This window comes from Rhinoderma darwinii, chromosome 4, assembly GCF_050947455.1.
Source record: "Rhinoderma darwinii isolate aRhiDar2 chromosome 4, aRhiDar2.hap1, whole genome shotgun sequence".
Taxonomy (NCBI): Eukaryota; Metazoa; Chordata; class Amphibia; order Anura; family Rhinodermatidae; genus Rhinoderma; species Rhinoderma darwinii.
In genome coordinates this window covers 265,656,514-265,671,886 of record NC_134690.1, presented here as the reverse complement: position 1 = coordinate 265,671,886, position 15,373 = coordinate 265,656,514, and the positions used below count along the sequence as shown (strand labels likewise).

Sequence of the window (15,373 nt, the reverse complement as noted above, 5' to 3'; positions counted from 1 at the left end):
CAATTCTGTCCGAAAAGCCGCACCACGGTGCGTTTTTTTGGATGGCTTTTCCGCTGTGGAAAGTAGGGGTAAAAAACGCTCATACCCTCCTGTGCAGTCCAGTCTGGCCTCCTTGGATGACGCTGCAGCCTGTGATTGAATGTAACGTCATCCCAGGATGCCGACCCTCTGACTTCATCCAGGCTGGCCTCCTGGGATGACGTTTCATCCCATGTGACCGCTGCTACAGCCTGTGATTGGCTGCAGCAGTCACATAGGTTGCAACGTCATCCAAGGAGGCCGGATTAGATGAAGAAACACAAACTTCTGGGTATGTTTTTTTCTTCGTTTTCCGTAGTTGCGATTTTTGTGGCGTAATCGCTGTGAATATGCCGCAAAGTCGCAACACTTCGCTTTCTGTTGCGGGATTTGCATGCCCATTGAATTCAATGGGGAAAACCCACAACGGAAAATCAACCAAAACGCAGGTTTAAATTCCGCACCGCATGTAAATTTATTAACGTTTACGCTGCGTTTTTTTCCACAGCGTGGGCATGAGATTTTCTAAATCTCATCCACCTTGATGCTACTGTAAATGCTGCGGAATTTCCGCACAGAATTCCGTTGCAGAAATTCCCCAGCGTTTACGCTGTGTGGGAACCCGGCCTTATGCAAACAAATTGTACATTGCAAAAAAACTTAAAGACGTGAGGAGTTCATACATACCACACATGTCTACATTGACAGGTGCATGATTATATAATATTCCATCTTAGGTCTTATTCACACGAATGTGGCCGTTTTGCGCACGTAAAAACGCAGCATTTTTCTTGCGTTGCAGTTCCGTGTGACAATCGTGTACGGTGTGCGTCTGCGTTTTTTACGCGCGTATGTCATCCGTATGTCACGCGATTTTCACGTCAGCAAAAAAAAACTAAAGGTGTTTTTCTTTTTCTCATCATTTCTTTAGCAACTGCTGCATGAATCATGGACAGGACACGGATGACGTCTGTGTGCTGTCCGTGATTTTCACTCACCCAAAAAACGCACAAGAATAGGACATGCAGTGAGTTTCACGCAGCGGACACACGCTGCGTGAATAACACTGAATGTCTGAATGGCCCCATTAAATTGCATAGGTCCGTGTGACGTCCCTTGTTTTCATGTGCGTAACACGGACGTGAAATACGCTCGTATGAATAAGGCCTTATACAAAGTCTAACACTAATCAATAATCGAAAACACCTAAACCTAATAAAATATGTTAACCAGTACTGATGTTTTTTTGGGAACTAAATGGAAACGATCGTTTATGGTGACAATCAGTGGATACAATTGTATTTTCTGACCGACTGAGATATTTTCCATCCATCAGAAGTGTATAAGGGTACGGTCAAACGTTGCATTCCAATTTTGTTGTAATCACAACCTGTGATTTGACTGCAACATGTCAACATACCCTAAGACAGTCCTCTCTATCATTAAAACTGTAACATATAACGGGTATTACTAGAGAACCAGTCAGCAGATTTTACGCTTAAGATCAGATAAGAACAGTATAGGAAAAATTTTTATAAACTTTAGTGATTTTTGTGTAAAACGGTCTAATTAGGCTTGGAAGGTTGAAAAGATCAGGAAGTGCTCGTCTTCTCACTCTTTTTCTGGAAAAAAGGGTCATATGTGACAATCAGAGAGCAAGTATGATAAGCAGCTCATGTTACCCATCCTACTGGGGTTATCAGAAGCCACATATGGACGGGAGGAGGATCCCCTACCTTTACCTGCATGCTACCAGCACATCCCCCACTGGCCCCCCTGCTCTTCATAAGGGCTGAAGTGAGGCTCTATTCACACGACAGGGTCAGAGTGTCGGCCAAGTGTAGTTTTTCTCGGCCGTTTTGCATCCGTTTTGCATCCATTCCGTTTCTGTTCCGGGCCATGTTTCCGTTTTTAACGGCCGATTTTGACCCATTTTGCATCCGTTTTTTCCCTTGTCCGTTTTAAAACCGGATGAATTTCATTTGTAAATTTTTTGCCACACACTTCCCTCTATAGATAATGCCACAGCCCCCCTGTTCAGTAGTGCCACCCAGCCCCCTTGTAGGTAGTGCCACACAGCCCCCTGTAGGTAATGCCTTACAGCTCCCTGTAGGTAGTACCACACAGCCCCCTGTAGGTGGTGCCACACAGACCCCCTTCTAGATAGTGCCACACAGCCCCCCTTGTAGGTAGTGCCACACTGCCCCCAGAAGGTAATGCCAACCAGCCCCCTGTAGGTAATGCCACACAGCCCCCTGTAGGTAGTGCCACACAGCCCCCTGTAGGTAGTGCCACCAGGCCCCTGTAGATAGTGCCACACAGCCCCTTGTAGGTAATGCTACACTGCCCCCTGTAGGTAATGCAACACAGCCCATTGTAGGTAATGCCACATGGCCCCGCTGTGGGTAGTGCCACTCAGCCCCCCTGTAGGTAGTTCTACACAGCCCCCTTTTATATAGCACCCCCCATCGATGGCACCCCCCTGCTTTCCTGTATATAGCGCGACTGTAGGGGACCGTTCCAGGAGAAGTCCCTGACTTCACTGTCCATATATGGACAGTGAAGTCAGGGACTTCTCCTGGATCGGAATCACCGGCCACAGCGCCAGAGATTCCGCTTCAGGAGTCCCTGACGTCATTGTGTCCATATATGGAGAGTGACATCAGGGACTTCTCCTGGATCTGAATCATCGGCCACAGCGCCGGGGATTCCGTTTCAGAAGTCCCTGACGTCACTGTGTCTATAGATGGAGAGTCTATTGTTGAATCTGTGAAAATGGATGAAAATAGGGCATGTCCTATTTTTTCATGGGCCCTTCACATGGTCCATTAAAACAACGGCCATGTGAACAGACCCATTGAAATACATGTGTCCATGTGATGGTCGTTAAAAAAACTTCTGTCATTCGGATGTACAGTATAATATGTACGACTCAATAAGGCCTAAAACAAGACCAAGATCGCAGCTAAGGCTATTCTTGTTCTAGTCTTGTTTTAAAGTCAAGAGTCTTTTCAAAGCGCAGAATGCCCTAGGTACAATTTTTTTTTTCTGGTGTTTTCTTCCATAGGCTTCCTTATAGGACTTAATAAATGGTATAAAAAAACGCCATTAACCCCTTCTCGTAATCCGCCGTATATATACGGCGCTGTCGGGAAGGGATGCCGCAAAGCGCAGTACAGTTACGTCGCAGTGATAGTGCTAGGAGCTGAGCCTGTACCATAACCACCGGGTGTCAGCTTTGCACCCCAGCCTTGCAATTGCTAGTGTGCCGATTACTGTAATGATAACCGGAGGCCTAATACTGGCCTCTTCGTCTGTTGGCTATGGAAGCCTTCAATGTCCCGCCTGGGGACGTGGCCTAAACGTCTTCCGTAGCCGGCGGCTAGATGGCACCGACTCAGGAGCTGGTGTCATCAGCAGTGGGTATCAGCTGTATATTACAGCTGACACCCTGCTGTAACGGCAGGGACCGGGGATAGCTCCGATCCCTGCCATTAACCCCTTAGATGCAGGGATCGAAAGCGATCGCTGCATCTTAGTGGTTTGTAGCAAATCGGCAGCCCTGTGATCGATAGATCCAACGGCTACTATGGCAACAGGAGGCCTAAGAATGGCCTCCTTCTCTGCCGATTACGGAAACCAATTAGATCCTGCTCATAGGCGGAGCCTAATCGGCTTGCTGCCAGTGAATGACTGACAGTTCTAATACATTCTACTACATAGGTAGTGCAATGTATTAGAACAGCAATCAAACAGTTGGACCTTCAAGTCCCATAGTGGGACAAAAAAAAAGTGGAAAAAAAAGTTGTAAAAAATAAAATAAAGCACCCTTTTTCCCTTATCAAGTCCTTTATTGAAAAAATATATATAAACCATACATATTCGATATTGCCGCATCCATAATGGCCTGAACTATAAAAAAAAATTGTTATTTATCCCTCACAGTGAACGCCGTAAAAAAAATCAACTGAAAAACAGTACTAGAATTGCTGTTTTTTGGTCACTTTGGCTTTCAAAATTTTTAATAAAAAATCAAAAAGTTGCATGTATCCAAAAATGATACTTATAAAAACTACAGCTCATTTCGCAAAAAAAAAAGCCCACATACAGCTCCATCGACAATTTTTTTTCAAATTTATGGCTCTCAGAACATGGCGACAAAAAAAATACATTCTTTTTACAAAAGTAATTTTATTGTGCAAAGTTGTAAAACATAAAAAAGTGTTATAAATTTGGTGTTGCCGGAATCGTACTGACCCGCAGAATAAAGTTAACAATAATAAGGTATGTAATTTATAATGCACGGTGAACGCTGTATAAAAAAAAAAAATTTATTTATTCCAGAATTACTGTTTTTTGGTCACCTTTCCTTCCAAAAAACAAAAAGATAAAACGTGCTCAAAAAGTCGCATGTACCCCAAAATGGTACCAATAAGGGTATGTTCACAAGCAGTGTTTTCAGACGTAATTCGGGTGTTTTACGCCTCGAATTACGCCTGAAAAAACGGCTCCATTACGCCTACAAACATCTGCCCATTGCTTTCAATGGGTTTTACGGTGTTCTGTTCCCACGAGGTGTAATTTTACGCGTCGCTGTCAAAATACGGCATGTAAAAAGACGCCCGCGAAAAAGTGCATGTCACTTTTTGGGACATTTTTTGAGACGTTTTTCATTGACTCCATTGAAAAACATCTCCAATAACATCCGTAAAATACGTAATTGCAACAAAAACGTAATTGCTACAAAAATGTCTGAAAATCAGGAGCTGTTTTCGCCTGAAAACAGCTCTGTATTTTCAGACGTTTTTGGTCACTACGTGTGAACATATCGTAAAAAACTACAGCTCGTCCTGCAAAAAAACAGCCCTCATACCACTATGTCTATGAAAAAATAAAATAAGTTAAGGCTCCCATAAGTCAGGAAAGAAAAATATGCAGTTGTGCAGGCCCGAGGGGAGTATTTCTTAAATTAGGGAACCAGGAAGGGGAGGGCCCAAACATATCTGCTGGAAGCGAGGGTGCCCATATTATACCAGGTCAACACTTTGGCAGCAAAATTCCCCAAACTGCAAAGGTGCAGAGTGTGGACCAAAATGGAAACGACACCATTTATCAGTGCGGCACTGGCCTGTGCATAAAGGATTGCTTCACAGCGTAACACTCATCTATGTATTATTTTATTTATTTTACCCCATCACTATACCAGCTGACTATGCCCCTGATGTACTCCGCCCAGCTTACATATGCCCCCACATTATAAACTAAAATACCAGTAAAACACCAAACAAAACTATTACTAAGAAAAATCCAAATGGCGTTTCCTTCCTACTGAGCCCTACAGTGTGCCTAAACAGCAGTTTACTTCCACATATATGGCATCACCATACCTGGTAGAACCCTTTTAACAATTTTTGAGGTGTGTGTCTACAATGGCACAAGCTGGGCACTACATATTTGTCACTGAAATGGCATATTTAGGGAAAAATTGCAATATTTACTTTGCACCATCCGCATCGCAATCGTTTATGGAAAAGACCTGTGGGTGAAAATGCTCACTACACCCCTTAATAAATGCCTTGAGGGGTGTAGTTTGCAAAATACGGTCACATTTTTAGGGGTTTCTTTTATTACAGTATTTAACATCAGAGCCTCTGCAGTCGCCAAATTAGGGCTAAATTTCGCAAGGAACTCTTTCACTCCTGAGCCCTGTCGATCAACCAGCCAAAAGATTAGGGCCACATGTAGGTTGTTTCTAAAACCAGGAAACACAGCATAATAATTAGAGAGCTGTTTTTTCATGGTGGCACAAGTTGGGCACCACATATTGGCAAATCTATGGAAATATTGCCATTTTCACTCTGCAACATCGAGTGTACACTAATTTCTGGAAAACAGATGCGGGGTTAACATGCTCACTACACCCCTAGGTAAATACCTTGAGGGGTATAGTTTCCAAAATAAGGTGACTTCTGGGGGATTTCCACTGTTTTGGTCCCACAGGGGCTTTGCAAATTCGACATAGCACCCAGAAACCGATCCAGCAAAATCTGCACTCCAAAAGCCAAATGGCGCTCCTTCCCTTCTGATCCCTACCATGTGCCCAAACAGCAGGTAATGACCACATATGGGGTATAAACATAATTTGTAGAAGTTGCTTTACAAATGTTGTTTTTTTTTTCTTCTTTATTCCATGTGGATATTGATTATTTTTTTTAGCTAAAACTACATCTTATTGGAAAAATTTAAATTTTTTTATTTTCACATCCAAATTCTAATAAAATCTATGAAACATCTGTGGGGTCAAAATTCTCACTACACCCTCTAGATTAATTCCTTGTGGTGTGGTTTCCAAAATTGGGTCTTTTTTGGGGTGTTTCCTTTGTTTTGGCATCACAAGAACTATTCAAACCTGACAATGGTGCCTTAAATATAATCTAAGAAAAAGAAGACCCCAAATTCCTCTGGGTGGTCCTTTGCTTCTGAGGCCTGTGTTGCAGAGAAAAACTAATTAAATATGAATTTCTGCAATGAAAAAGACATTTGTAAATTTCACCTCAATTATGCTTTATATTCTTGTGAAATGCCTAAAGGGTTAAGAAACTTTCTAAATGTTGTTTTGAATATTTTGAGGGGTGCAGTTTTTTTTTAAAATGTGGTGATTTATGGGGGTTGGTATTGTATGGGCCTCTCAAAGCCAGTTCGCAACTGAACTGGTCCCTGAAAAAATAGCCTTTTGCAATTTTCTTGAAAATGTGAGAAATTTCTGCTAAAGTTCTTAGGCCGCATGCACACAAACGTGTTTTTGCGGCCGCAATTCCCCCGAAAATCCACGGGAGAATTGCGGCCCCATTCTTTTCTATGGGGCCGTGCACACGACCGTAGTTTTTGCGGTCCTTGCACGGCCCGGGAGCCCGGACCGCAGAAGAACGGGCATGTCTTATTACGGTCCGGGCTCATTGAAAACAATGGCCACGGCCATGTGCATGTCCCGCGATTTGCGGGCGGCCTGCGGCTGACAGTCCGCAGCCGGCCGACCCGAAAATCACGGCCGTGCACACGGCTACGGTCGTGTGCATGAGGCCTAAACCTTGAAATGTCCTAGAAAAATAAAAGTGTGTTCAAAAAACTATACCAATCTAAAGTAGACATATAGGAAATGTCAATCAGTAACTATTTTGTGTGGTATAACTATTTGTCTTACAAGCAGATACATTAAAATTGATAAAAATACAAATTTAAAATGTTTTGCTACATTTTGGTGTTTTTCACAATTAAGTACTAAATGTATTCACAAAATGTTACCAGTAAGGCCTTATTTACACGAGCGTATTTCACGTCCGTGATACGCACGTGAAAATCATGCACGTCACACGGACCTATGCAAGTCAATGGGGCCATTCAGACATTCCGTGTTTTTCACGCAGCGTGTGTTCGCTGCGGGAAACGCACTGCATGTCCTATACTTGAGCGTTTTTTGCGCATCACGCACCCATTGAAGTCAATGGGTGCGTAAAAATCATGAAAAGCACACGGACGCACATCCGTATGCTGTGCGTGATTCACGCAACAGTTGCTCAAGAAATGATGGGAAAAAGAAAACAACCTCCTTCATTTCATTTTGTAAACGTCAAAACCGCGTGACCTAAGGATGGCATACGCGCGAAAATAATGCAGACACGCACCAAACACTGATGACACACGGAACGGCAACGCGTGCAAAACTCTGCTTTTTTTACGTGCGCAAAATGGACACGTTCGTGTGAATAAGGCCTAAGATATATTCCAATGTGTCACGAGAAAACAGTCTCAGAATCGCTTGGATAGGTAAAAGCATTCCAAAGTTATTACCACATAAAGTGAGACATGTCAGATTTGAAAAATAAGGCTCTGTCAGGAAGGTCAAAAGTGGCCGCAGTGGGAAGGGGTTAATAATGCCTTAAACGTATGGTATTTTTTTAATGCGTTTTAAATCACTAAAACAAAGAGTGTGTCAAGGAAGCCTAATAGTATTTGTTAATTTCATTCCAGAAAAATCTTCTGTGGAATTTGAATTTAAGAAGAAAGCAGTCGAATATACACAAGAGATTATGGTAAGATGTACAAAGCAATAATTAAAAAAAAGTATCATTTAATTATTTCTCATTATTATTGTTATATATCACAGTACAAAATTATTTTCATTTAATTATTCTGTTGATAAATTTTGACAAGAATAAAATTATACTCTATATATTTTGAATTTATTATCAGGAAATTGAAATTTACAGTTTCCATTTGTATATAATTAAACCTTATTTATTGTATAATAAAAAGTTATTTACCTTAACTGGTTGCAGGCGCAGGACGAGAATGCTCATCCTGAGTGGTGGGTCGTTGCCGCATTAGGACGAGCATTCTCGTCCTTCAGTCACAGAGAGCTGATCATCACAGCAATCGGCGGCGGGACCAATATCAGCGCTCCCCGCCCAGCGATCGCTGTGATTGGTCAATCACTCCAGACTGACCAATCACAGCAGAAAACTGAATGTACCGCCTTCCTCAGTGACGATCTCATTTCTGTCACAGTTGTGATGAGTTCTGAAGAGATCAGACCTGTGTGAATTTAGGGTGTTTCCTCACAAGTTTAAAACAGCACACAAAGCCCTTTTTTAACCCAATAAAGCTCCCTGATCCACCCTTTCCCCCTGTCATTTTCGGGACCTGTCAAAAGTTATTTAGTTTGTTAAAAAAAATAAAAAAATATACATAGGGAGTAGTGTAGGATATATATCGGTATTTATATATACATATATATACACTACCGTTCAAAAGTTTAGGGTCACTTAGAAATTTCCTTATTTTTGCAAGAAAAGCACAGTTTTTTTCAATGAAGATAACATTAAATTAATCAGAAATACACTCTATACATTGTTAATGTGCTAAATGACTATTCTAGCTGCAAACGTCTGGTTTTTAATGCAATATCTACATAGGTGTATAGAGGCCCATTTCCAGCAACCATCACTCCAGTGTTCTAATGGTACATTGTGTTTGCTAACTGTGTTAGAAGGCTAATGGATGATTAGAAAACACTTGAAAACCCTTGTGCAATTATGTTAGCACCGCTGTAAACAGTTTTGCTATTTAGAGGAGCTATAAAACTGACCTTCCTTTGAGCTAGTTGAGAATATGGAGCATTACATTTGTGGGTTCGATTAAACTCTCAAAATGGCTAGAAAAAGAGAGCTTTCATGTGAAACTCGACAGTCTATTCTTGTTCTTAGAAATGAAGGCTATTCCATGCGAGAAATTGCCAAGAAACTGAAGATTTCCTACAACGCTGTGTACTACTCCCTTCAGAGGACAGCACACACAGGCTCTAACCAGAGTAGAAAGAGAAGTGGGAGGCCCCGCTGCACAACTGAGCAACAAGACAAGTACATTAGAGTCTCTAGTTTGAGAAATAGACGCCTCACAGGTCCTCAACAGGCAGCTTCATTAAATAGTACCCGCAAAACGCCAGTGTCAACGTCTACAGTGAAGAGGCGACTCCGGGATGCTGGCCTTCAGGGCAGAGTGGCAAAGAAAAAGCCATATCTGAGACTTGCTAATAAAAGGAAAAGATTAATATGGGCAAAAGCACACAGACATTGGACAGAGGAAGATTGGAAAAAAGTGTTATGGACAGACGAATCGAAGTTTGAGGTGTTTGGATCACACAGAAGAACATTTGTGAGACGCAGAACAACTAAATAGATGCTGGAAGAGTGCCTGACGCCATCTGTCAAGCATGGTGGAGGTAATGTGATGGTCTGAGGTTGCTTTGGTGCTGGTAAAGTGGGAGATTTGTACAAGGTAAAAGGGATTTTGAATAAGGAAGGCTATCACTCCATTTTGCGACGCCATACCCTGTGGACAGCGCTTGATTGGAGCCAATTTCATCCTACAACAGGATAATGACCCAAAGCACACCTCCAAATGATGCAAGAACTATCTAGGGAAGAAGCAGGCAGCTGGTATTCTATCTGTAATGGAGTGGCCAGCGCAGTCACCAGATCTCAACCCCATAGAGCTGTTGTGGGAGCAGCTTGACCGTATGGTACGCAAGAAGTGCCCATCAAGCCAATCCAACTTGTGGGAGGGGCATCTGGAAGCATGGGGTGTAATTTCTCCCGATTACCTCAGCAAAATAACAGCTAGAATGCCAAAGGTCTGCAATGCTGTAATTGCTGCAAATGGAGCATTCTTGACGAAAGCAAAGTTTGAAGGAGAAAATTATTATTTGAAATAAAAATCATTACTTCTAACCTTGTCAATGTCTTGACTATATTTTCTAGTCATTTTGCAACTCATTTGATAAATATAAGTGTGAGTTTTCATGGAAAACACAAAATTGTCTGGGTGACCCCAAACTTTTGAACGGTAGTGTGTATATATATATACACACATGTACGTATATATATATATATATATATATACATATATATACATTATATAACATATATACATATATATATATATACACACATTATATATATATATATATATATATATATATATATATATATATATAGAATAAATATACTGTATATATATCCCACACAGATGTCTGCTGATGTTTTAGGCGCTGGTTCCTGTTTTATCATAAAATATAACGTAAATGTTTTACAATTAAAATAATATAAAAAATTTTAGTGGTAGTTTAGGTAGGTTACATATATATATATATATATATATATATATATACACACACATACGCCAAGTGTATGAATTCCCTCTTGTGCCGATATTTCATTTATTGTTTGTCATAAAATTCAAAAAAGTTTAAAAAAATTAACAATTTTTAAAAACAATAAAAAATATAAGTAGTGGTAATTCTATTGTAAGCTATATACATTTAGTATAGTTTAGTTAGGTTATATATATTTTATATATATATATATATATATATATATATACATATACATATATATATACATATACATACATACATATATATACATACATATATATATATATATATACATACATACGTATATACACATATATATATATATATATACACACATATATATACATACCCAAAACTCTGAAAAAAGCGTATGAACTCCTTTTTGCACTGACGTTTCAGGCGTTGTTTTTTGCTTTTATAAAAAAAAAGTAACACAGGCCTCTGTTTAGCCATACACTGTCGAGGAGGCCTGTGTTCAGACATAGACATAGATACCACCAGTGAAGATATGGAACACTTCCTTAGCATGGCATCCTTTAGCGATAGTGAGGAACCCCCACAAAAGCGGAGTAGGCAGAGTGATCAACCAAGTGACTCCAATTGGGTGTCCCCAAACATCCAAATTTCACCCCAAATTCCTGAATTCAGTTCTGCCCCAGGAATAAAAATTTATACCACTGGGTACACTGAATTGGATTTTTTTTTTACATTTTCTTTACAGAGGAGTTGGTACACCTAATGGTCACACAAAAAAATCTACATGCTGAACAGTTTCTGGCCAGTCACCACACATCATATTATGCTAGAGGCCAGATGTGGCATCCAACAAATGCCGCAGAAATGCAAAAATTCTGGGGGCTCCTTAATATGGGGCTTATTAAGAAACCAACCATACGGTCCCACTGGTCAACCAACGTTTTATATGCTACCCCAATGTACAGGGCTGTAATGGTGAGAACTCGCTTTAAGGCAATATTAAAGTTCCTCCATTACAATGATAACAGCCAATGCCAGGACAGATTTTTTAAAATGAGGTCGCTTATTACACTTCTGAGTGAAAAATTTTCACAGGCATAAATTCCAAATAAAAACATTGCCAAAGATGAGTCACTTGTGGTCTTCAAAGGAATGCTACGATTTAGGCAATATTTGCCAAGTAAAAGGACAAAATACGCAATACAAATTATTAAGCTCTGTGAGAATGAAATTGGGTACATTCACAGATTTAGAATTTATGAAGGAAAAGACTCCCAAATCTACCCAACATAGTTCCCACCTGTCCTCAATACAAGCGGCAAAATTGTGCGGGACGAGTTATACCCCCTGCTAGATAAAGGTTATCACCTTTTATAGACAATTTGTAAAGGATCTGCCAGGCACAACTTCTGTGTATACGCCCATAGGTAATCAGTCTGCACCTGAGTCTATGTCTCTGAGACTGACTCCAGCTTCCACCACTCAGGATGGCAGGCTTAGGAGTGGGAGAGCCTATCGCAGCCTGGCCAGACGGAGCTAGCTCCCGCCCTCTGTCTATTTATACCTGCCTTTCCTGTTCCTCCTTTGCTTGTGATTCTTCTCGTGTGGTTTCCTGGCCCAGCTACAGCTTCTGACTATTTGATCCTGCTCCATACTGACCCTGGCTTTCTGACTACTCTCCTGCTCTGCGTTTGGTACCTCGTTCACTCCTGGTTTGACTCTGCTCGTTCACCTCTCTTGTTGCTCACGGTGTTGCCGTGGGCAACTGCCCCATTTCCCTTAGCTTTGTGTACCCTTGTCTGTTTGTCTCGTGCACTTACTGAGCGTAGGGACCGCCGCCCAGTTGTACCCCGTCGCCTAGGGCGGGTCGTTGCAAGTAGGCAGGGACAGAGTGGCGGGTAGATTAGGGCTCACTTGTCCGTTTCCCTACCCCCATCATTACATAATCACAAGCCCATATACCTAGTCTACCCTGGTCCCTGACACTACTATGGACCCCCTTCAGACCCTGGCTCAGCAAATGCAGGGTCTCTCCCTACAGGTCCAGGCCCTGGCTCAGAGGGTCAACCAGCCTGACGCTACCATGGTAGTGCCCCTCACCTCACCTCTTGAACCCCACCTCAAGTTGCGTGACCGGTTCTCAGGGGACCGGAGGACTTTTCTCTCCTTTCGGGAGAGTTGTAGGCGCTACTTTCGCTTAAAGCCTCACTCCTCAGGTTCTGAGAGCCAGCGGGTGGGTATAATTATGTCCCAGCTCCAGGAAGGGCCCCAAGAGTGGGCCTCCTCCTTGGCTCCTGACGCCCCTGAACTTTCCTCCGTTGATCGTTTCTTTTCTGCTCTCGGACTCATTTATGACGAGACTTACAGGTCTGCCTTTGCCGAGAGTCAGCTGGTGACCTTACGTCAGGGTAAGAGACCTGTTGAGGAGTATTGTTCTGACTTTAGGAAGTGGTGCGTAGCGTCTCGGTGGAATGACCCTGCCTTAAGGTGCCAGTTTAGGTTGGGTCTGTCGAACGCCCTGAAAGACCTGCTAGTTAGCTATCCCTCTTCTGACTCCCTTGACCAGGTTACTTGACCGACGTCTCAGGGAACGACAACTTGAACGTTTTTGTGTTTTCCCCTCTCACTCCCCCATGATGCCTCCCGAGGTCCCGTTGCTTCGCTCTTCCACGGAAGACTCGGAGGTACCTATGCATCTCGGGGCCTCCGTGTCCCCCCGACAACGTAGAGAGTTCCGCAGGAAGAATGGTCTCTGCTTCTATTGTGGGGATGACAAGCATCAAGTGAACACCTGTCCTAGGCGTAAGAATAAGCAGCCGGAAAACTTCCGCGCCTAAGTGATCATCGGGGAGGTCACTTGGGCGCACAGGTATTTCCCGTAAATATGAAACGTAATAAAATCTTGCTTCCCTTTCAGGTCTCTTTTGGTGGTAGGTCTGCTACCGGCAGTGCCTTCGTGGTTTCAGGGTCTTCTGCTAATATCATGTCTGTGGAATTTGCTATGTCTCTAGCTATGCCTTTGATTGATTTGCCTAAACCTGTCCCGGTAGTGGGTATCGACTCCACTCCTCTTTCTAATGGTTATTTTACACAGCATACCCCTGTTTTTGAACTCCTTGTTGGCTCCATGCATTTGGAGCAGTGCTCTGTACTGTTGATGCACGGATTATCATCCGATTTGGTTTTAGGCCTTCCCTGGTTGCAGTTGCATAATCCCACGTTTGACTGGAATACTGGGGAGCTTACCAAATGGGGTAATGAATGCTTGACGTCATGTTTTTCTGTTAATTCTATTTCTCCCCCTGAGGAGTTGAACACGCTACCTGAGTTTGTTCAGGACTTCGCTGATGTTTTCTCTAAAGAGGCCTCCGAAGTGTTACCTCCTCATAGAGAATACGATTGCGCTATCGAATTGGTACCAGGAGCTAAACTCCCTAAGGGTAGGATATTTAATCTTTCTTGTCCCGAACGTGAAGCCATGAGAGAGTATATCCAGGAATGCCTGGCCAAGGGTTACATTCGCCCCTCTACTTCTCCGGTAGGTGCTGGCTTCTTCTTCATAGAGAAGAAGGATGGTGGTCTTAGGCCATGCATTGACTACCGTAACTTGAATAAGGTCACTGTAAGGAACCAGTATCCCCTTCCTTTGATTCCTGATCTCTTTAATCAGGTTCAGGGGGCCCAATGGTTCTCTAAGTTTGATCTACGGGGGGCGTATAACCTTATCCGCATCAAAGAGGGGGATGAGTGGAAAACTGCGTTTAACACGCCCGAAGGTCATTTCGAATACCTCGTCATGCCCTTTGGGTTGTGTAATCCTCCGGCGGTCTTCCAGAATTTCATAAATGAGATTTTAAGAGATTACCTGGGCGTATTTCTTGTAGTGTACCTTGATGACATACTGGTGTTTTCCAAGGACTTGTCCTCCCACATTGAGCATGTCAGGAAGGTGCTTCAGGTCCTTCGGGAAAACAAAGTGTTTGCGAAAACCGAAAAATGTGTGTTTGGGGTACAGGAGATACAATTTTTGGGTCAAATCCTCACTCCTCATGAATTCCGCATGGACCCCGCCAAGGTCCAGGCTGTGGCGGAATGGGTCCAACCTGCCTCCCTGAAGGCGTTACAGTGTTTCTTGGGGTTCGCTAATTATTACAGGAGATTTATTGCTAACTTCTCGGTCATCGCTAAGCCTCTTACGGACCTCACTCGCAAAGGTGCTGATCTCCTCCACTGGCCTCCTGAGGCTGTCCAGGCTTTTGAGGTCCTTAAGAAGTGCTTTATCTTGGCCCCGGTGCTGGTTCAGCCCAACCAAATGGAGCCATTTATCGTGGAAGTTGACGCATCCGAGGTGGGAGTGGGGGCTGTCTTGCCCCAGGGTACCAGGTCCCTCACCCATCTCTGTCCCTGTGCCTACTTCTCCAGGAAGTTTTCGCCCACTGAGAGTAACTATGATATTGGCAACCGCAAACTCTTAGCCATTAAATGGGCATTTGAAGAGAGGCGCCACTTCCTGGAAGGGGCTAGGCACCAGGTAACGGTCCTTACCGACCACAAGAATCTGGTTTTCCTAGAATCTGCCCGGAGGCTAAACCCGAGACAAGCTCGATGGGCGCTATTTTTTACCAGATTCAACTTTTTGGTTACCTATAGGGCTGGGTCTAAAAATAT

The 15,373-nt window shown here is 42.8% G+C and overlaps 1 protein-coding gene across 1 annotated transcript in view; it reads left to right on the top strand.

Annotated features, from left to right (window-relative positions):
* FMN2 (formin 2) overlaps positions 1 to 15,373 on the top strand; it is a 302,966-nt gene that overhangs the window by 64,475 nt on the left and 223,118 nt on the right. Inside the window, exon 4 of the mRNA XM_075862445.1 lies at positions 8,047 to 8,108. Coding sequence (XP_075718560.1) covers positions 8,047 to 8,108 — 62 coding nt within the window. The remainder of the gene's footprint in view (positions 1 to 8,046; positions 8,109 to 15,373) is intronic.